Source organism: Ovis canadensis, chromosome 4 (genome assembly GCF_042477335.2).
Source record: "Ovis canadensis isolate MfBH-ARS-UI-01 breed Bighorn chromosome 4, ARS-UI_OviCan_v2, whole genome shotgun sequence".
Classification (NCBI taxonomy): domain Eukaryota; kingdom Metazoa; phylum Chordata; class Mammalia; order Artiodactyla; family Bovidae; genus Ovis; species Ovis canadensis.
In genome coordinates, this window is record NC_091248.1 from 101862049 (window position 1) to 101886024 (window position 23976).

The window sequence follows — 23976 nt, forward strand, 5'->3', positions numbered from 1 at the left end:
TTCAGTATTGTTTAATATTTCAAAAGTCACCTAACAGTCCTGCAGTTTACCACAGATGATTGGGCCCTGAGGTTTAACGAAGAGCACAGATGGAAGAGAAACAAAATACCAACGACCAACAAAGCTGTCACTGACAATTAGGGAATTTGACCCAAGAGGCAACTGAAAAAAGTGCAGTTTGGCTTTTCAATACTTTGGTTCAAGAAGCAAAAAGTATGAACACCGTCCTTTGACTCACTAGTTCCTGGTTCTGTTTCCATAAAATGACACTGCATTTTATTCTTTCGATCCCTCTAATAACCCCAAGAGCCTTCCACTTTTGCCCATTTCTTTTGTAAGGTCATACTAAATCACCTTACTGAGGCAAACCCTATAATGAACCTGTAGTATAAGATCAAGTGAACCCTTCTGAACAGTGTCAACACCTTGTAGCTGCTGGTTTGGCAGTCAGCATCCAGGGTGAGGGTACACTGGAGAAATCCCACTTGGAGATAATTCATTATCAGTTGGCACTAATCTTTAATATATGCTGTGCATGGGTGTTAAGTCGCTTCAGTTGTGTCTGACTCTTTGTGACTCTATAGACTGCAGCCTGCCAGGCTCCTCTGTCCATGGGATTTTCCAGGCAAAAATTCTGGAGTGGGTTACCATTTCCTTCTCCAGGGGATCTTTCTGACCCAAGGATCAAAGCTGCGTCTCTTATGTCTCCTGCATTTGCAGGCGGGTTCTTTACCACTAGTGAGTGGCACCTGGGAAGCCCTAATATATGTTGCTGAAAGCTAAATGGTAGGGGTCAGGGGGTCCCCATGCTCCCTGTGCTTCCGGCTGAAGGCAGTCTGGCCCATCTCCACATGCCAGGGAATTAGATAGAAACAGGTGGTCGGACCTATTCTGATCTGGTATTTGTTTTCAGGGATAAGCTGACTTATAAGCTTATATAATATACTATATTGCAGCTGAAAATTCATTCAGCAGAAAGATAGAGCCATGATAAACATTCAATATCCTTAACCCAATCTATTCTTAATAACTCCAAAAGGAATGGATTTGTTGAGAACTGGGGGATATAAACGTACTTTAATCTGAGGACAGAGTTAAATCAGGCTGTTTTGGCATCACAGGGCACCTTAATTTGCTGGGGTCCCATGAGGTACCAGCATCTGATCTAGGAAACCTCCCATTTTATTTTCAATTGCCAACCTGTTCAACACCTGTCCGTATCCACACGTGTAAGTGCTAACGATGAGTTCTTAGAGACCACCACATTCTGGTTTGTACGTTGGGTTCCTACTGCAGGGATCATGTTAACAGCTGGCAGCTTAGCAACTGCCACCGTCTAATTTCAGTAAAGATTAAGGCTTAAAAATCCTTAGCTGGAAATGTTCTTGGCAGAGGCCAAAGGTGCTGCTAGAGTTATTAAAAAAAAAAAAATCCTAGAGCTTAATTTAATCAAGGAAAATGAATATATTCTTCAAGATCATGATGGATTTGAAGGGAATATATATTTACTCTCTTGACCAAATGGCATAAAAAAGATTTAGCAATCAGTGTATAAAACAGAAAGAGGAAAGGCAGTCTTTTTAAAACCAGTGCTCAGACTGACTCACATATATTCATCTATCGAACAAATATTTAGTCAGTTTCTACTCACAGTAGATTATAAGACAGACAAGGTCTTTATTTTCATGGAGCATATATTCTAGAAGGGATAAAGAGATAATTAACAAATAAATATATAAGGATGGATAACTCTGATCAGAGAAAAATGTTCTGAGATATATAAAAGTGGGTAATGTGACAGGGAGTCACTTCAGATTGGGTGGGCAAAAAAGACCCATTTCAGGTAACATTTGACCTGATACCTAAGTGGGGAGGTAGAACAAGCTACATGGGGGAAAAGGTAGAATAAATGTAAAAGGTAGAATAAATGTTTTGAATTTCTTTAGATGCTTAAGAAGCTAAGCAACAACCAAGTGGAAGAAAGGTGTGTGGTGGATGTTTAGTCACTAAGTCATGTCTGACCTCATGAACTGCAGCACAACCAGGCTTCCCAGTCCTAGGAAGAAAGGTAGGGAGATTTAATTCAAAGGCATATTTGCGTAGAAATCACACTTTAAAAATAAACTCATATTATTATATACGTGAGAGAGAGGGCTGGTGACCTGGAGGTGCTAAACCCCAGTTCTCGGCACTGCAATTAACCTGGACGCAGAACATTACAAGTCAAGCTGCTGCTCAGTGATTGGCGAGGACTCATCTGAGAGGAAGCTAGAGGCCACAACAGGGACAATATATAGGACTTTCCCTTGGTTATGGTCAGAGGTTTTCTAACTGTAATAGGCAGTCATGGAAGAATTTAGACAGAAAATTGGCACAATCTGAGTTATGCTTCAAACAGATTATTCTGGCAATGTGAAGAATGGATTGTCAGGAGAATGGTGGAAAGTAGACCCAGAGAGAACAGCTGGGGTTCTACTGTGAAAATTCATGTGAAGATAATAATGGTTTCTACTAGAATGATAGCAGAGAAGATGGAAAGAACTGAATGTAAGCAGGATACTATTCTGGCTGTAGATAAAACAAGATTTTCTGATTGACATGGGGGTAATGAAAGAAATAAGGGAACAAAAATGACACCATGGTTTTGGTTCAAGGATGCTCAAATATGGGCTTCCCCAATGGCTCAATGGTAAAGAATCTGCCTTCAGTGCAGGAGATGCAGGTTTGACCCCTGGGTCAGGAAGATCCCCTGGACGAGGACAGTCCACAGGGATGTAAAAAGTCGGATACACCTGAGCACACATGCACAGATGCTCAAATATGAATCAATTTTATGTTTTATACAGGTTTGAGAAGGAACCCAAATTAAAGGTGAGATAATACTTATCTCACATTTACCAAGTCTTTATTATGCAGCAGGAACACTACACATGTATGTGTAAAGATATATATGCATATGAATGCGTGCATACATATAAATGCATATGAATGCGTGCATACATATAAACATATACACATACAGCATTTTAAAGTTGAATCTTATAAAACAGTCAAGTCCATTAACATTTAATTCAGATTAATAATATGGTTACAATATTGCACATTCCTCACTCATAGGTCTTTGCTCTTTCATGTAGGTGTGAGCTAGAAAAGAAGAGAAACAGATATTTTTCTACTTGAAAATACCAACACAAATTTTAAAGGAACACAAGGTACATGTAAAAGAGTAATTTTGGCATTGGGATCATTTCCTGATCCTTATGAGATATTCCTTATCAAATTCAGCTCTACTATCATTCCACTTTCTTTTATAATTTTAACTCTTGAGACATAGGTAAATGATCATTTCAATATATTTTACAACTATTTTGAAGAGTAAATGCATTATTTCATTTACAGAAAACTTGATTATTACAAAGGCTATCATAAAAAAGGAAACTTAAAAAATCCTTTTCCTCTGAGATTTTTCTTCCCACAGCCAAAAGAATTTTCAATTTTCTTTCCTATGTGCATTTTGAAAGATAAAATAATACGTGCAACTTGACTCATAATGACCATTAACTATTAAAAAAAAGACAAATTAAAAAAAAAGTTTCAGTGAATATTTAAATAATCATGAGTCATCAAGTTTATAAATCTTACTTCATATTATAGGTATCTATGTCTTGCCCAAGCAATTTCATTTCTATAGGAATACTCTAACACATGCATGAGCCCAAAGATCAAGCATATATATTCCAGCATTATTTGGTGATTAAAGAAAGGAAATTAAATTTTAAAAAACAGGGAACTGTTATGTAAATTATTTTAAACTAAATTATGGAATCCAATCATCCATTAAAAGGAATAAAGTGAATTTTTAGATACTGACATGGTAATGTTTTATTTTTTATTTATCTTAAATATTTATTTTAATTAATTAATTTATTTAGCTGTGTCAGTCTTGGTGGCATGTGGGATTTTCAATCTTCATTGCAGCATGCAGGACCTAGTTCCCTGACCAGGGATTAAACCCAGGCCCCTTGCACTGGAAACAGAGGCTTAGTCAACTGGACCACCAGGGAAATCCCATAACGCATTTTAAAAGCAGGTCAAAACAATTCAGAAAACAAACATATATGCGGATGATTCCATTAGGATTGGATTATACTGAAACAAGTTTAAAAGTTCAAACTACTAGTGGTGGCTACTTGGCCACTGGGGGAAAAGACTGAAATCAGGGGGCCATGCTGGTAGGGGTTCTGATGAGCGCCACAAAGACTTGTGTATGGTTTGAGTTTATCCTATATCAAGTGCGTCTTAGGTTTGTACATCTTAAATCAGTTTAAGATGTAAAGCCAGAGAGATGCTACCCCATGAGTTTCTTGATTTGACAGCAGTGTATCTATTCACTTTGCATTACTATTAGCAAACATCAGCGTATGTCCTAAGACTAAACCCAGATCATCTAATTTCCCGCAGTGGTGGCATTCTCAGATAACGTGACAGCAGTCTGCTGCAGGGTGTGCAGGATATTTCAGCTATCAATAGGCTGGTGAGCCACTTCTTTAAGCTGAGAGCAGATTTTGATGGCATCTCATTAAGAGAGTGGCTCTCGTATGTTTCCAGCAGGTACAGATCACTTAGTGGCATGGCTGACTGTTTACATCCTGCGCCAGCTCAGCTGATATGTAATTAACATTATGCCTCGATAGCCTGCTGTTGTTTGTAGCAACTTCAAGTCATGATTCTGACACATCGGCAATAAGCAGTGAACACTTTGATATGAGGCCAAAACAACATAGATGTTTATCTACTTCAGTTTCCAGTAATGTCCCGCGGCAAGTAGGCTTCATGAGTGCGGGTCTCTTTATGCCATCACTCACTGGCCATTTCTTTAACGTAGTAACACTGTTGTGTACCTCATGAAACGAATGTTCCACAATGATTATGCACATACCTGTTTGTCTTCAGATCAACTGTAGTTGTGTGCCCTTATTTGATTATGGCACAGTGACAAAGGATATGGGAACTTAGCCTCCAGAGATGGACAGAACTGGATCTGATCACCAGACGCTACCTATCGCATACCAACTGTATAATTCTGGCCAAATTATTAATATATAACTTCTTTGTACATCAAGTTAGCCTGTACAATGGGGATAATAATACCTATCCTCAAATCTTATTCTGAAGACTAAAAGAGATAGTGTGGTGGTAAAAAAGTGTTTTGCATAAATGCCTGCCATATTTGCATAATAAATATTAAAGATAGCAATAGTTGTATTAATAGGTGAGTGCTTCAGGAATTTTTATATCACCACAAAATATGCAGCATCTGAGGGCATACAGTTATTTGCAGAGGTATTAGCTAAATACAGATTTATGAAATAATTCAGTTTGCTTAAATTGTAGACACAAACATGGAATTTTAAAGCCATTAAATGGTTTATTACAATGAACTAAAACATACTTAGTGTCATAAGTACTTTACATCAATGATATCCTCCAAATGTAACACTAAACACTGAATATGCTTAAGAAAAATTAATAAGAAACACATATAAGTTTAATAAAAACACATGTAAGTTTTGGGAAGATTTCAACATATTCCTCAAAATCACTATTATTTCAGTTTGGCTTGGACCCAAATTTACCTTCATCAGAAACAAATGCAGCCTCTTAAAAAAAGCATGAAAAATCTTTTTAACACTGTAAGCATACTGGCTTTAGAATGTAAATGGGGTCCAAAACTAATCTTACTTAGCTCAGTTAACACCCCACAATGATAAGTAATTCACTTTCCCATTTTCAACTCTGATTTAAATGTTGATACAAGAGTCTCTGAAAAGTCTCTTCACCTCAGCAGCTCCGCAAGTGTTCACTTTGAACAACGACTTTGCAGCTGAGCAAACGAGACTCTCAATCAATTTTTATGAGCACAAATTCTTGGGCTGATGGCTAGACCTCCAGCTCCATCACTCAGATAATACACACTCACAAGTGGTGATGAGATTCACATTATCACCAGAGCACCATTCTGCCGATGGCAGCAGCAGACACAGCAGGGGTACACTGTCCTCCTGGAAACAACTCCCTCACCTTTCAATAGTGCAGCCTGCAGGTATGGATCCACAAGCCATGTGCCAATAGAATGAGAGCTATCTTTAAAGATACTAATAAAATGACCCACTTCTTCCCAACGAGTCCTTCTTGCTGAATCTCCATACATACCCATCTTGATTTTGAAGTGTGTACATCCGTCTTCCCATTACATTTGGAATTGAAAGGATGATTCAATTATATTTAACACTTTAAAAAGTTGTCAGAGTACTGGCATCTAAATCTCAATACACTTGGGCATGGGATTCTCTGTGTGAATACGTGTATATACATATATTTGTATAAAGATACAATGCTTCCCTGGTGGCTTAGACAGTAAAGAATCTGCCTGCAATGTAGGAGACCTGGGTTCAATTCCTGGGTCGGGAAGATGCCCTGGAGGAGGGAATGGACACCCGCTGAAGTATTCTTCCCTGGAGAATCCCAAGGACAGAAAAGTCTGATGAGGAACATCTATGGGGTTGCAAAGAGTCAGACCCAACTGAGTGACTAACACTTTCACAATACTTAAATATGACTTCAAATTTTAAGATAAGATGTCAGGTAGAATACATCTGAATTCATGAAAGTTTGGTGGTGTTTATCCTAAATTTTAATGATAGAGTATAGAGGTTTACCTCCTTTGGTTTAAACTGAATGTTGCCGTTAAAATGTTAAACATATTTTTGTTATATGGAGAATTTTCCAGCTGTCCAAAGACATGGTTCAGTCAGTTCAGTCGCTCAGTCGTGTCTGACTCTTTGCGACCCCATGAATTGCAGCACGCCAGGCCTCCCTGTCCATCACCAACTCCCAGAGTTCACTCAGACTCATGTCCATCGAGTCCGTGTTGCCATCCAGCCATCTCATCCTCTGTCGCCCCCTTCTCCTCCTGCCCTCAATCCCTCCCAGCATCAGAGTCTTTTCCAATGAGTCAACTCTTCGCATGAGGTGGCCAAAGTACTGGAGTTTCAGCGTTAGCATCATTCCCTCCAAAGAAATCCCAGGGCTGATTTCCTTCAGAATGGACTAGTTGGATCTCCTTGCAGTCCAAGGGACTCTCAAGACTCTTCTCCAACACAAAGTATATTAAAACAATGTATATTAGAAACTCTTTTAGCCTACTGTCACTTTACTGGATCTCTACAGGATTCCTTCTTTAAACATAATGAATATGATCCAGCAATCATGCTCCTTGGCATTTACCCAAAGAAGCTGGAAAGTTATGTCTACACAAAAACCCACCCACAGATGTGTATAACAGCTCGATTCATAATTGCCAAAATTTGGAAGCAACCAAGATCTCATTCAGAAGGTGAATAGATAAACTCTGCTTCATTTGGACAATGGAATATTATTCAGTGCTAAAAAGAAATGAGCTTTTAAGCCATGGAAAAAACATGGAAAAACCTTAAATGCAAATTCTTAAGTGAAAGTAGCTAATGAGTAAAGGCTACATGCTACAAGATTCCAACTATGACCTTCTGGAAAAGGCAAACCTGTGGTTAAGAGATCAGGGGTTGCCAAAGGTGGCAGGGTGAAGATGAATAGGCAGAACAGAGAGGATTTTCAAGGAAGTGAAATGCTTTGTATGATATTATAGTGATAAATAGCATGTTTGTTCAAATACACAGATGTACAACACCAAAAGTGAAATCTAAGAAAAAGCATGGACTTTTGACGAAGATGATGTATCAAGCGTAGTTCACCCTTGGTATCAAATGTACCATTCTGATGAGCGATGTGGATAGTGGAGGAAGTTATGTGGGGACAGAGGATAGATAGGACATCTCTGTACCTTCCCTTAAATTTTGTTGTGAACCTAAAATTGCTCTTAAAAAACCATATTGACTAATAGGTATGACATGTTGAAATCTGTGGTTACTGGGTGATATTCTCATGTGTTCTTATACTTATTTCCACCAGTTCAACTCTATGCTTACTAAGAATCAGTAGCATTTGATTAGGCCAATAACATCAGCTACTGAACTTATGGGATGAGAACTTATGATATTCTGTGTAAATGTATGATATATGACCATGAAAAAGAAGCTGCAGTTTTCATGAAAAATCATTTGAATGCTTTGGAAAGATTTGACAAAAACAAGTCACTAACAAAAACTTGCTAAATTAGATGTAGATGAAAAAAATCTATAAGTGGAAATAAAATTAAAATGTACAGAAAGGTATGTGCTCAAACTGCCTAGTAAATCCATTTAAATTTTTGTGACAATGTAAAGAAATTGAGCCTAGAAACCAAAGAAGATGCCTTATAGGTGTGACTTTTGGATGACAGACCATTGAGAACTCCCAACAGGGAGCCCTTACTAAAAGCAAATGTGTGGTTTTATATAAAAAATATTGTCTGTGTGTGTGCAAATGTATGTGCATATTTCATTAATCTGGTTGACCAAATATTGGTTCTATTTTTGACTGCATTGCATGGCATGTGGTATCCTGGTTCTCTAACCAGGGATTGAACCAAGGGCCCTTGCAATGGAAGCCTGGAGTCTTAACCTCTGGACCACCACAGGATTCTCAATTCTATTTTCATAACAAAAAGTTACACTTTACTCAGGTGGGGAAAATACCCACTTTTGATTAAAAATTTATACTTTCATGAAGTTACCATGCTATTATGGCACATCAATAAAATAATTTTATCCAGCAGTAGATAGATTACTTTATTTCTGGAAGACAGCAAATGATTTTCCTTCCTTGGGATATCACCATGTTAACCTGATCTAGTCGATACTTGCTTAATGCATGAGCAGGGCTTCCCTGGGGCTCAAGTGGTAAAGAAGTCACCTGCCAATGCTGGAGATGCAAGTTTGGGAAGATCCCTTGGAGGAGAAATGGCAACCCACTCCAGCATTATTGTCTGGGGAAATCCCATGGACAGACGGAGCCTGGGGTGATGCTACTGTACATGGGCTTGCAAAATAGTTCAGATACGACTTAGCAGCTGAATAACAACAATAATGTGTGGATAGGAATCAATAAGATTTTACAGACTGTTTTGTATTAATGATACCAAGAGAGCTTCTCTTTTCATATATATTCATTGAAAATAAGACAGCTTGAATTTATCATGAACTGGATGACTATTACTCAAAATTACTCTTTAAAGTAACTTTAACTAAATGAGTATATTCTATGAGCAAAGGTCATTCATAATTCAAACACCAAAACAAAACAAGAGTCTACTGAACTGTACACTATAGCACTCTGCCTATATTCAGAATCCTATCACAAACAAATCCACCAGTCAAGGCAATTAAAAAACCTGTACCTCTGAATAAGTGATATATATGATACATTTTTTTTAAAAAGGCATGTTTTAATGAATTAAGTTTTATTTATAAAATATCAGAATAATGTTCTCAAGGTATGGTCTTGGGATCCCGAGGATCTTCAAAATCCTTTCAGGGGACTTGTGAGGTCAAAACCATTTTTAAAACTATGTTTAAACATCTTCGCCCGTTTCACACTTACTCTCTCAAGAGCATATAGTGGAGTTTTCCAGAGGCTAAATTTCACCTGAGACTGCAACAGATTGCAGGCAGAAGCTGATTTGAAAATACAGCTGCATTCTATTTTTATTAAGCCAGACATTGAAGAGGTGCACAAAAGCATAAAATAATGCCATTTAGCTCACTAAAATGTTTGGCTTGAAAAAATACTTATTTTAAATAAAAAGGTTAGTTGCATTGGAACGGCCTTACTACTTTCATTTTTAAATGAATTAAATATTTTCTTAATTTTTCAGTTTTAATTTCCAATACAGTAGATACTGACAGATACAACCCAAATAAAAGTTTGATTGGCTTACAGTGATTATATGACAGGAAAAAAGTGTACTTACCTGAACAAGAACAAAGTAACGTTTTTTCCATCTTTTCCAAACCTTCTGCCCAAGGGCATACAGATATCTGGTAAGAAAAACAAAAATATCTTATGAATAATGGTGTGGTGCCACATAATCATATTTATTCCATAGGCATTTTTTCTCAAGAGCAGCCTGCAAAGCTTAGTTCAGTTGGAACCTGTGACAGCACACAACTTCTGTGTTACACAATGACTGAGTCTGTTCTAAGGCTCTTGAAAGGGAATTGATATATGTGGCTTATCAATTTGTCAGTTCTCTCCACAAACTGAGTGAAGTTGGAGTTAGAAAGGATAATCAACGAAGCAGTAGGAATTGTATTCTTACACATATTTCTCAGGAGAGACGTATGCTATGAATTGAGGCTAGGGTACCAGATGTTTCAGCTCGCAGGTGACAGAGGCTGAGGAGTGTGTCCTGGCAGGGAGCCGGCTGCAGAGTCCAGAACCCAGGATGAAGAGTCTCTTTCCAGCTGAGTGTCCCCAAGATGTGCCTGTACCGATCTCAGTTTCCAGTTCCTCAACTATCAAATCAAAGAACTATATGTGATGATTGCTAAGGTCCAAGCCCTGTTACTAGGATATTTATCTGACATGCGAGCTTCTTCGTGCAAATTTTCCTAACTATGAAACTCAGATACTAATGAAAGTGACATTGTATAATTCAACAATGGTTTCAACCAAGACTTGTTTAACTGTGCATTGCTGTTAGTAACCTGAATTGAAATGATTCAAGTAGTTAATCACTGGAGAACAGAACTTTTGTTCTTACTGAATACACAGATGTAGGCTTAAGGATTGAGGAGGAAAGGGAAGAAATTAAATATTAATCAAGTATGAGCACGTCATGGAGAGATATTTAAAATTATATCACATGCGTCCCACAAAAGTGGAAAACATTTTAGAAGTTAAAAAATGTGACAGAGACCTAATTTTTAAATTGAATCGCCAGTCTATGTCTGACGCAGGATGCAGCATGCTTGGGGCTGGTGCATGGGGATGACCCAGAGAGATGTTATGGGGAGGGAGGTGGGAGGGGGGTTCATGTTTGGGAACGCATGTAAGAATTAAAGATATTAAAATTTAAAAAATAAAAAAAATATAAATAAATAAAAAAATAAAAAAAAATTAAAAAAAAATAAATTAAAGTATGATTTTTCAATATTTTATCACAATTCCTTTTTCTGTAGTCAAGATTTAACATTATAGAGGGTATTTAAACTAATCTAAAGTATATACAATTCTGAATGATTAAAAAAAGCCCTTTAGCCAACAGTTTGTTGACGGTCTTAAAGTCTTTAGACTTTCTCTTGACTTTTAAAATTGAAATCTTAGCTTGAAATTTTAGCTTCTGTTTTATGAAAATAATTATCCTTTGCAAAAATAGCAAACATACTTTTTGCCCCCTTTTAAAAAAGATATGAGATATTGGCTAAGGGGTGCTGAAATGATGGGCTTTCCTATTCACTGCTCATGCAGTGTAAAATAAGACCACCTTATTGTAGAAAAACATGACATGCAAAGAAGGGCTCAATAAAGGATAAAAATGGTCTGGACCTAACAGAAGCAGAAGATATCAAGAAGAAGTGGCAAGAATACACAGAAGAACTGTACAAAAGACATCACCATATCATAACCCAGATAATCACGATGGTGTGATCACTTCACCTAGAGCCAGACATCCTGGAATGTGAAGTCAAGTGGGCCTTAGGAAGCATCACTACCAACAAAGCTAGTGGAGATGATGGAACTCCAGTTAAGCTATCTCAAATCCTGAAAGGTGATGCTCTGTAAGTGCTGCACTCAATATGCAGCAAATATGAAAACTCAGCAGTGCCCATGGGACTGGAAAAGGTCAGTTTTCATTCCAATCCCAAAGAAAGGCAGTGCCAAAGAATGCTCAAACTACCGCACAATTGCACTCATCTCACACGCTAGTAAAGCAATGCTCAAAATTCTCCAAGCCAGGCTTGAACAATATGTGAACAGTGAACTTCCAGATGTTCAAGCTGGATTTAGAAAAGGCAGAGGAACCAGAGATCAAACTGCTAACACCCAATGGATCATTGAAAAAGTAAGAGAGTTCCAGAAAAACATCTATTTCTGCTTTATTGACTACGCCAAAGCCTTTGACTGTGTGGCTCACAAAAAACTGTGGGAAATCTTAAAAGAGATGGGAATACCAGACCACCTGACCTGCCTCTTGAGAAATCTGTGTGCAGGTCAGGAAACAACAATTAGAATGGACATGGAACAACAGACTGGTTCCAAATAGGAAAAAGAGTATGTCAAGACTGTATATTCTCACCCTGCTTATTTAACTTATATGCAGAGTACATCATGAGAAATGCTGGGCTGGATGAAGCACAAGCTAGAATCAAGACTGCTGGGAGAAATATCAATAATCTCAGATATGCAGATGACACCACCCTTATAGCAGAAATGGAAGAAGAACTAAAGAGCCTCTTGATGAAAGTTAAAGAGGAGAGTAAAAAGGCTTAAAACTCAACATTCAGAAAACGAAGATCATGGCATCTGGTCCCATCATTTCATGGGAAAATAGATGGGGAAACAGAGGAAACAGTGACAGACCTTATTTTTTGGGGCTCCAAAATCACTGCAGATGGTGATTGCAGCCATGAAATTAAAAGATGCTTGCTCCTTGGAAGAAAAGTTATGACCAACCTAGACAGCATATTAAAAAGCAGAGACATTACTTTGCCAACAAAGGTCCATCTAGGCAAAGCTATGGTTTTTCCAGTAGTCATGTATGGATGTGAGAGCTGGACCATAAAGAAAGCTGAGCATTCAAAAATTGATGCTTTTGAACTGTGGTGTTGGAGAAGACTCTTGAGAGTCCCTTGGACTGCAAGGAGATTTATCCAGTCCATCCTAAAGGAAATCAGTCCTGAATATTCATTGGAAGGACTGGTGATGAAGCTGAAGCTCTAATACTTTGGCCACCTGATGCGAAAAGCTGACTCATTGGAAAAGACCTTGATGCTGGGAAAGATTGAAAGTGGGAGGAGAAGGGGATGACAGAGGATGAGATGGTTGGCTGGCATCACCAACTTAATGGGCATGAGTTTGAGTAAACTCCAGGGCCTGGTGAGGGACAGGGAGGCCTGGCGTGCTGCAGTCCATGGGGTCGCAAACAGTCAGACACAACTGAGTGACTGAACTTAACTGATACAAAAATAGCCCCCCACATGGTGGAATTAGGGAAACAGACACACACATGTATACATATGTTACATGGATATATAGAACAGTATCATTCATATTATGAAAAAAGGTAACAGTGTCCAACAGTAGGTGAATTGTTTAATAAATGCTGCAAAACACATAGAAATACTATGCTGCCTCTGAAAAAATATTTTTGATAAAATTAATAACATAAAGAATATCTCATGATATAATGTTTTCTGAAAAAAAAAACCAGTTTCAAAACCATATAAATACTTAAGAGACTTGAAATTTGTAAAAGAAATATATGAAATAGATATTTCAAAAGTTTTAGTAATAGTGCCTTTGAATCGTGGGATTATGGAAAATTTAATTTTCTGTTTTATTCCCTGTATTTCTAAATTTTCAGAAACACACACACACACACACACACAAACAGAAATGGAATGACTAAAAGTTGACATAAATCCTAGGCTCCTGCCTAGAAAACATCGCCAGTCCTGCCCAAATCAATGACGTAGTTTCTTTCTCTCAGACACATTAGTTAATGGGGGTATTTTGCAAACTTGTATTCAGTTTTGTAATACTCTGGATACCCTGTCATCTGTGCGTCTGCATGTAGTACTGATGCAGTTAGAGACTCTCAGAGACATCCGTCAGTACTGTTCTCACCTGCTCACTCTCCGCCTCCTGAGGGCCCCTGAAAACCCTCTGCCCCACCTTTGCTCCAGCCTCTAATTTCTCTTCTATGGTTCCAGCGATAGGTGTTTAGTTGCTCTCTTCCTGTCTTTCCTATGCAATTTTCCTCTTCTGAAAGGCACACACCCCAGTGCTTATTACAGGGTTAACAGCAATGACCCCAAGAGCTATATATACTGTGGACATGACAGATGCTCTCTGTACAAATTTACCAGCAAGATGCGCAGCAAACAGCTGCCAAGGAGTCAAGAGGGCATCTGGAGTAACTTCTGCCTGTGACCACAGGCTGCTTCTTCAACCTGTCTCACTTAGCATGCTGGTCAGACAGAAGCGAAAGTGAAGAGTGATACACAAACCATCAACACCACAAACAAGTGTAAGTCTGGCTGATGGCGAAGGTTCTGCATAAGGGGTAATACTGTCAGCAGCAACTTCATTCAAAATGATGCCTCGACACATTTGAAATGAAAAGGTATGATCTCTGTGAAAAGAGAAAGCAAAGGGGTGGGTGGATGCACGTGGGTATATTGGAGGATGTGGTGAAGAATAGAAAAAAAGACAATTCAAGATTGGAACCAAGGTAAGCATGTGAATGTTGGGCCTTGAGGCATTATGGGCTACTGTACTGTAAGAATTCAATAGAACATGCACGGAAGAAGTCATCTCTGATCAAACATTTCTAGAAAGGAATTCCTCATTAGAGTTTTTGTCTCAATATAAAAAAAATTATATTCAACAGAAGTAAACATTTCTGTATAATGTAAATGTTACCAATGCTATGAGGGAAAATATGACAGTTTCTTCCTTTAGCTTTCCTATTAGACAAAAATTTTATATAAGAAATGAACAGAAATAAAAGATATTGGAAGCAATAACTAATACTAAATAAGAAATCATTAAACTTAATTTCAAATCTAACTTTTTTCACTATAATCATGCCTTCTAGAATTAGGTATCAATAATCATCATCTAGCTGCTTTTTTACTGGTATAAAATTAGATTCTTAGTATAAGAGACACATGTAAAATTCAGGGGAGAATGAAGAAAAAAGATGTTCACCAATGTTAGTCAAGAGTAAATTGTCACAACCCAACTAAGAACCGAGGAGTCTTAGTTGATTAGGTTGTCATTAAGAGTGATGCCAAAAAGAATGACATGGAAATTATAATGATGCTAAGGTTTTAAAAAGCTGTCATGTGAACTCATAATGTATGTATGGCAAAAAAAATCCAGAAAGATATATCAAAATGTTACACCTGAAAATTAATACCTGGGTGATGAGATTAAGGATGAATTTCATTTTCTTAATGTCTTTCTGCATTTTCACAATTTCTACATTAATCATGTCATTTTTTTTGGTTACCATTTAAGTAAGGTTTATTGTTAGTGTACTTAAAGTAAAATTCACCCATTTTAGATATATAATTTGATGAAAGTTGACATAGAAGGAATGTAACCACCACAATGAATTCATAGAACATCTCCACTCCTCATCCAAAGGTTTCTTTATGCCTTTTTACAATTAGTCTTTTCCCCACACCCCCAGCTCTGCAACCACAGATCTGACCTTAGAGTTCAGTTTTCCAGGTCATGTAAGTGGAAATGTACACTATGTAGCCTTTTGTGTCTAGCATCTTTCACTTAGTATAAAGTTTTTGAGATTCAGCTTTTGTCTCTATCAGGTGTTTATTCCTTCTTATTTCAATGTATGACTTCAATGTATTTATCTTTCACCAGTTGGTAGACATTTGTTTCCACAGGTATGGCTATCATAAATAAAGGCTGCTATAATCAGTCACATTTGGACTTTCCCAGTGGCTCGGCAGTAAAGAATCCACCTGTAATGCGGGAGCCGAAAGGAGATGAAGGTTTGATCCCTGGATTGGGAAGACCTCCTGGAGGAGAGCATGGCAACCCATTCCAGTATACTTGCCTGGAGAATTCTATGGACAGAGGAGCCTGGCAGGCTATAGTCCATGGAGTCACAAAGAGCTGGACATGATTGAAGTGATTTCATATGCTCGCATAACCATTCACATTTAAGTCCTTGTGTGGGCACATATTTTCATTTCTCCAGAGTAAATATCTAGGATTGGGATTACTGAGTTATAGTGAAAGTGTGTTTAACTACAGAAACTGCCAAATTGTTTTCCAAAGTGCTGTACAATTTGCATTACCATTAACAATGTATGAGAACTCATCCTACTAACCTGCCCCCGGCATGCAGCATGTGGGATCTTAGTTCCTAGACCAGGGATCAAACCTGTGCTCCTTGCATTGGAAGCATGGAGTCTTAACCACTGCACCACCGGGCAAGTCTCCTCATCTTAATTTTATAATTAGAAAAAAAGATGACTTTTATTAAGGATTTGAAGGATGTGGATATTACAGCTCCATAAATAATATTTCTGGCATGATTAAGCTGAATTCCTGTAGAGCAAAGATGAGGATGTCTTGTCACTTTATCGTGAGTACTATGGCGGATTTCTATAAGCTTAATGGTTAAATGGGTTTTCTAGTTTTCAAAGCTATTCTCAAGTCTGGTATTTAGAGCAGTCTAAATTCTTTGAAGGGGGGTGGTCTTATCTGGGGATGACTGAGGTGTAGAGAGAGTAAGGAAAAAGGAGCACAAATCATTTGAATGATTGGTTATAATCAGGTAGTCCATTTATTAGAAAGCATCTATAAAAGTGAAAATGCATTCTCTTTGGACTCATCTTTATGCTGAGTACTACTGCTGAATTCAGAGTATGGCGTTTTGTTTTTAATGTTGAGTGTTAGGCTATAAATTATCTCTTTTATGGATAAAAATGCAGTAATTTTTTTAATTTCAGAAAAATATACTAAAGTTACATTTAACGTATATTAGGCAAAAAATTCATTTCATTACACATATAGAAATGCTTAATTACTGAAAAATGAGTTATTCTAGGGAGACTGTATATAAATCTATAATGAATTTTTAAAGAATTTATATACAATAGGTTGACTTGACTTCACATAGTCATAAAATATAATTTGATCATTCCTTAATGATTTAAAATAGGACCCTATAAGTATCTCAGGGTCATTACCATGAACATTAATTATAACTGCATAGTTCTGCAAAAGGAGATGGTATGCCTGATAGGACTAAATCTATTCGACATACAGTGGCAATAGTGTTAATTAAATCCTTGAGAGTTATTTACTTGTCACTTACTTCTAAGTAAGTGTCACTTACTTCTTGTCACTTACTTTTTTACTTCATAAAAATAGTTTAGAACTTTCAAAAGTCTATTATTAATATTCTATTGCTATGTGAATCTGAACTCTGGAAAAAGTAATTTTTTTAATGCTTTATGAAATCTGATTCTACCCTATAAAGGTATAGAGAATATTATCCAAGAGATGTATTTGTCATCCAGGAGAGAGACAGTACCTTGGCTGGTATACTATAGAGGGGCTGGGGTGCGGGGAGTGGATCTGCTCTGCAGTTGTATTCTCCCCAAATATTCTGCAGCCTGTTGAGTCAATATTAGCTCCTCTAAATACATGATTATCTCAAAAAAAAAAAAAAAGTTAAGAGTATGTATATCAGACCTGCCAAACAACACGCAAAATGGGAACAGACATTTAACTGGGTTCCATGTGACAATTTATATAATGTTACCCAATAAAGTAAGTATCACACAGCAGGAGAGCAACATTCTTTAATGAATGATTTTTTTTTTCCATCTTATTTAGAGAGGCTTTAAGAGCAAAGCAAAAGCAAGTCTTTTGTTTTAGTTTTGGTGGGGCTTTAAACATTATTCATTTTCGTCTACCTACAGAATTTAGTTTTAAACAAAATCATGCTTTCTCATCCTTATGGAGGGACTTCCTTGGTGGTCTAGTAGTTAGGGCTCTGAGAATCTACTGCAGGGGATTCAGGTTGGACCTCTGGTTGGGGAACTAAGAGCCCGCAAATTTCATGGTGTGCCCCCCAAAAAACCAAAATGGATAGAAAAGGCATACATATCAGCAGTTTTCACAATCAGATTCATAATGCGTTCTCTTCAGTTCAGTTGCTCAGTCGTGTCCAACTCTTTGAGACCCCATGAATCGCAGCATGCCAGGCCTCCCTGTCCATCACCATCTCCCGGAGTTCACTCAGACTCACATCCATCGAGTCCGTGATGCCATCCAGCCATCTCATCCTCTGTCGTTCCCTTCTCCTCCTGCCCCCAATCCCTCCCAGTATCAGAGTCTTTTCCAATGAGTCAACTCTTCGCTTGAGGTGGCCAAAGTACTGGAGTTTCAGCTTTAGCATCAGTCCTTCCAAAGAACACCCAGGACTGACCTCCTTTAGAATGGACCAGTTGGATCTCCTTGCAGTCCAAGGGACTCTCAAGAGTCTTCTCCAACACCACAGTTCAAAAGCATCAATTTTTGGCACTCAGCTTTCTTCAGAGTCCAACTCTCACATCCATACATGACTACTGGAAAAACCATAGTCTTGACTAGATGGATCTTTGTTGGCAAAGTAATGTCTCTGCTTTTGAATATGCTATCTAGGTTGATCATAACTTTTCTTCCAAGGAGTAAGCGTCTTTTAATTTCATGGCTGCAGTCACCATCTGCAGTGATTTTGGAGCCCCCCAAAATAAAATCTGACACTGTTTCCTCATCTATTTGCCATGAAGTGATGGGACCAGATGCCATGATCTTCGTTTTCTGAATGTTGAGCTTTAAGCCAACTTTTTCACTCTCCTCTTTCACTTTCATCAAGAGGCTTTTCAGTTCCTCTTCACTTTCTGCCATAAGGGTGGCGTCATCTGCATATCTGAGGTTATTGATATTTCTCCCGGCAATCTTGATTCCACCTTGTGCTTCTTCCAGCCCAGGGTTTCTCATGATGTACTCTGCATGTAAGTTAAATAAGCAGGGTGACAATATACAGCCTTGACATACTCCTTTTCCTATTTGGAACCAGTATGTTGTTCCATGTCCAGTTCTAATTGTTGCTTCTTGACCTGCATACAGGTTTCTTAAGAGGCAAGTCAGGTGGTCTGGTATTCCCATCTCTTTCAGAATTTCCCACAGTTTATTGTGATCCACACAGTCAAAAACTTTGGCATAGTCAATAAAGCAGAAATAGATGTTTTTCTGGAACTCTCTTGCTTTTTCCATGATCCAGTGGATGTTGGCAATTTGATCTCTGGTTCCTCTGCTTTTTCTAAATCCAGCTTGAACATCTGGAAGTTCATGGTTCATGTATTGCTGAAGCCTGGCTTGGAGAATTTTGAGCATTACTTTATTAGCATGTGAGATGAGTGCAATTGTGCGGTAGTTTGAGCATTCTTTGGCACTGCCTTTCTTTGGGATTGGAATGAAAACCAACCTTTTCCAGTCCTGTGGCCACTGCTGAGTTTTCAAATTTGCTGGCATATTGAGTGCAGCACTTCCACAGCATCATCTTTCAGGATTTGAAATAGCTCAACTGGAATTCCCATCACCTCCACTAGCTTTGTTCATAGTGATGCTTTCTAAGGCCCACTTGACTTCACATTCCAGGATGTCTGGCTCTAGGTGAGTGATCACACCATCATGATCATCTGGGTCGTGAAGATCTTTTTTGTATAGTTTTTCTGTATATTCTTGCCACCTCTTCTTAATATCTTCTGCTTCTCTTAGGTCCATACCATTTCTGTCCTTTATCAAGACCATCTTTGCATGAAATGTTCCCTTGGTATCTCTAATTTCTTGAAGAGATCTCTAGTCTTTCCCATTCTGTTGTTTCCCTCTATTTCTTTGCATTGATCGCTGAGGAAGGCTTTCTTATCTCTCCTTACTATTCTTTGGAACTCTGCATTCAGATGCTTATATCTTTCCTATTCTCCTTTGCTTTTCACTTCTCTTCTTTTCACAGCTATTTGTAAGGGCTTCCCAGACAGCCATTTTGTTTTTTTGCATTTCTTTTCCATGGGGATGGTCTTGATCCCTGTCTCCTATACAATGTCACGAACCTCTGTCCATAGTTCATCAGGCACTCTGTCTATCAGATCTAGTTGCTCCTCTTGGCCCACTGCATTCTCTAGTATTTTGCATTAGAGTATGATGCTAGGGAAAAAATTCCCTAATCAACGTTAAATTTGATTCCAGATTATTATTTAAATGAGGATAAGAGAGATATTCTATTGTGTGTAATATATTTGAAAAACATGTATTTCCAATGTTACTTTACACTGAAAATAGCACTTTTTTCATTGAAATATGTCCAATGTGTCACAATACTTATGTAAACTATTTTTGGATACTGCTCAGATACTATTATAAAGTGTTTGCTTTCATCAATAACCCAACTTAAGAAAGGTATTAAGAAGCTGCTCCCTTTGAACAAAAAAATTGCCTGCTTAACTTTAAAATCTCTGCTTACAAACAAATTAGCAGCACTGACACAAAGCTTGGATTTAACATATAAGAATAAAGCCCTGAAGCATTTGGTTTTATAAATCAGTATACATACAGCAATAATCTTAAAGTATTAATCCCTCTTCTAGGACTATTTCTAATGAAGAGTACTATTTGCTTCCAAGAAACATAGGAATCAGCTAGGAAACAAGGCACAAAATGAACTAAATGTGTATCAGTGCTTCGTTCACCTATGATTTTTTTGTGTGTGTATTTCTAACTATTCTTAGGTCATGCTCTATCCTCAAATATCAAAGCTAAGAGACAATGAACTTCATGTCTGTTACTTGTATATTTAAAATATGTACCATGATAACCATGTTGTTAGGGGAAAATGTCAAAAAAAAGAAAATAAAAAGAGTTTTGGTATAGTCAAACCTTTAAGTCAATATGGTTATTATCAACAAGGCAAACTGGTCATCATTTTTCTTCCATTACAGCACAGTTATATATGAGAATCTCAATATTTAACATTAAAAATCATACAACCTCTATGGTCTCAATGTGATCCTTAAAAGCGTTATCTGTTAACTAAGAAGCCAGCTGGGACACATACCACAGTTGCTCCTTAAAGCTTTTATTTGTGAATAAAGAAAAGCAGAGTCTTAATGAGATCCATCATAATACTCTCTGACAACAGAAATAAAAACTTTTCTGTAGAGATATGTTGATCTTAATAGCATGTATTACCAATAAAATGATCTCAGCATATTTGTTGAGTAAAATGAAGTTTGGTAAAAATCATCTTCAAGCAAAACAAAAATCCATATAATTAAGAAGTTTATTTCTGCTGAATTTTCAAATAGATATTCATATTTCATCACATGTTCACATTGCAATGCCTATATAAATAAAATTATTTTAAATGCTTATTTTTTTTACATAGTACCCCTGTGAGTATTTAATAAAACAGATTCCCATATAACATTCTATGACTTGTCTTCCTTTAAGCCAAAAAACCTCTGAAATTAGTTTTACTAATAAATTAAGCCACTTTCTACAAATGCTATATATCATTGCTAATATATATATAATCAGAAAAGTTAATGAAATGTCAAAAGCTCAATTTCTGATTAGTTTTAAAAATTTAGATTTAACTTGTCTTCATAACACAATATGTCTAAACTATAATATACCCTGTATTATTCTAGTAAAGAAATAGCCAATATTCTCTAACCATGCCATATTTGAAAAAGAAAATGGTAACATGAAATCAAGAATTCATTTACCCAAACATTTTAAAATCACTTTATAAAATCTTTCTAACTAGAAAGTTGTTCAAAGAACACTTTAACACAAATTCTCCAGATGTATTACTAAATACTGTAGTTTAGTCTCAATTAGAGCAGTGGCAGACAGTTCTAATAGAAAGGTGAATATGATGATTTATTTGCATTGAGTCCATGCTGTAGGAGTTCATGATTTTACTTTATGATGAAAAATCATCACTACTGAATATTTGAAAAACATAATTGTGTACGGAATCTTGGAATTATTTGGCACTTAAAAAAAAAGACTGTTACTTTGGGCAGATCACTTATGAGTCTAGCTTTTTATTCAAAGAAATGGAACATACAATCTACATGTGGAATGATAAAGCCTATTCTTCTATGAGCCTTCATTTTTCAAGGAAAAATACAGAAAGAAAAAAAAATCAATATATAGAGTAGTTTAGTCCTGGAAAGGCCTTTCTTAAAAAGAAACCTCAGTCAAGGTTGAAAGAGCAATTAATGCAGGCTCAAAAATCTGGGCCATTCTGCTAGAGTTCGGTTAACATGTGGCAGAAGTAATCATCCACTTGTGAAAATGATTTTCGGTTCATTCTCAAACACCTTTCAGACACTCATGATCCCATTTAACTGACAACAATACAGGCTATCCATGGGCACCACTGCATTTGATGTGAAAACCAATAGGGACCAAATGCCCTCAGGCACTTTCAGTCATTCCCCACACGGGCGTTGCTTGCCGCTCCCACTCTGCTCCAGAATAAAAGGAATCTTCCTTCTTTCACTACATTCTTTCCTTTATTTAACCCCACAAGATTAAGTCCATTTTTTTTTTTTTTCGGTTTTGTTTTCAGCTAAGCGTGAGAAAAAGAAACTGATTCAAAACAACAGCGTGACCTGGGCATTAAGACACCTAGAAGTAAATACTTGCCAGTTGGCTTTTATAAAACTTCTTGAATTCTTCTGGGAAGGAGAAAAAGAGGTGAGGAGGCCAGGGAAGGATCATCATCAAACAAAATCACAGAACATTTTGAAAGAAATGATAAATGATAAATAAAAAAAAAACCCTATTGTTAAGTAAGAAGTTAAAATGTGTGCGCTATGTCAACAGGAAACTTGTAATAGCAGAGGAGTAAAATGTACTCCATTTTCTGTATCACGTTTTATAGAATCAGTAACATAAAAACTGCCTCTCTTTCTCCCTGAGGAGTCTCATCTCCTGTTAAATCTGAGCTCATATCAGCATTATCAGATTAAGTCTAACAGTCTAATGATATAAAAGCTATCCTTTAAAAACTGGCTTATGGTTAGTCACTCATTTGTGTCTGACTCTTTGCGACTCCATGGACTGTAGGACAACCAGGCTCCTCTGTCCAGGGAATTCTCCAGGCAAGAATACTGGAGTGGGCAGCCATTCCCTTCTCCAGGGATCTTCCCAACTCAGGGATCGAAGCTGGGTATCCTAGATGGAACCTGGGTATCCTGCATAGCAGGAGGATTCTTTACCATCTACACCACCATTGTACAAACTGGAAAATGAATACAGGCAAATTTCCAAGATGAGAAGACCTTATAATCACATCCCACCCTTAGACAAGACATCAAGATCTACAAGTGACCACTCTGAAAGGAGGTGCTCTAAAATAAATGATAACGCAGTGTCACCTAGAAACAAAAATGATCTGGGGACATTTACCCAAGCAGTTCTACAAAAAGTAGTTTTAAAAAGCTAAGCACAAGCCAAACCATTCTAGCTGTGCAGAGAAATCTTTTCTTATAAAGACAGTGTTTCCTGTTTTTTTGATAACTGACCATCAATACTCTTTTATATCTCAATTAGCAGAAAAAGTGCCCCAATACATATGCTTTAATGGCTCATTATCTCACCAATTCTGATATTTAAAAAGTTATACAAATATATTAGGCTCTTATTCTAATATACTCTATCATAGAGGGCATATTTTATAGGCATAGTTTCATGCTTTTCCTCCACTTAAATGTATTTCAAATTACAACGCTTTTCTGCTTGCGTGGAAACTTGACTGCCTTGTTAAAAGCTGAAGAAAATTAGTAAACTTACCAAGCTGATTATAAAATGTCTCAGAAGAGAGTAAGAGGAAAACGAATGTTACAAGAATGTACTGAGTAATCTATTCCTATCAGGCAAACTTGCTTAGAGTCAAGCCTATGCCTCCATCCCCTTGGAGGAGGGATACAGGCTTTGAGGATGTGACTCTCTAGGGGTCATGCTATGACACATTCCAAAGGGAACGATACTCTGCACCACAGAGCAAAAAACTTCTGGTGCACTTAATGATGAAAATGAAATAAATTACTTAGGCACTCTTAGATATTTTTGTGACACAATCCATTCAACTTTCCTCTCCCTGAAAATGTAAATGGTTTGGTAATAATGAAACAAAAAGTTTTAGCAAAGGCTTTTATGCATATATCATACTACATC

At 37.3% G+C, this 23976-nt stretch overlaps 1 protein-coding gene across 6 annotated transcripts in view; it reads right to left on the reverse strand.

Moving 5' to 3' along the window:
• The window catches only part of CADPS2 (calcium dependent secretion activator 2), a 567905-nt gene that overhangs the window by 193054 nt on the left and 350875 nt on the right, over nt 1-23976 (reverse strand). For all 6 annotated transcript variants that reach the window (XM_069588282.1, XM_069588281.1, XM_069588283.1 and 3 more), the window contains exon 9: nt 9947-10013. In XM_069588282.1, the coding sequence (XP_069444383.1) occupies nt 9947-10013 (67 nt within the window). The remainder of the gene's footprint in view (nt 1-9946; nt 10014-23976) is intronic.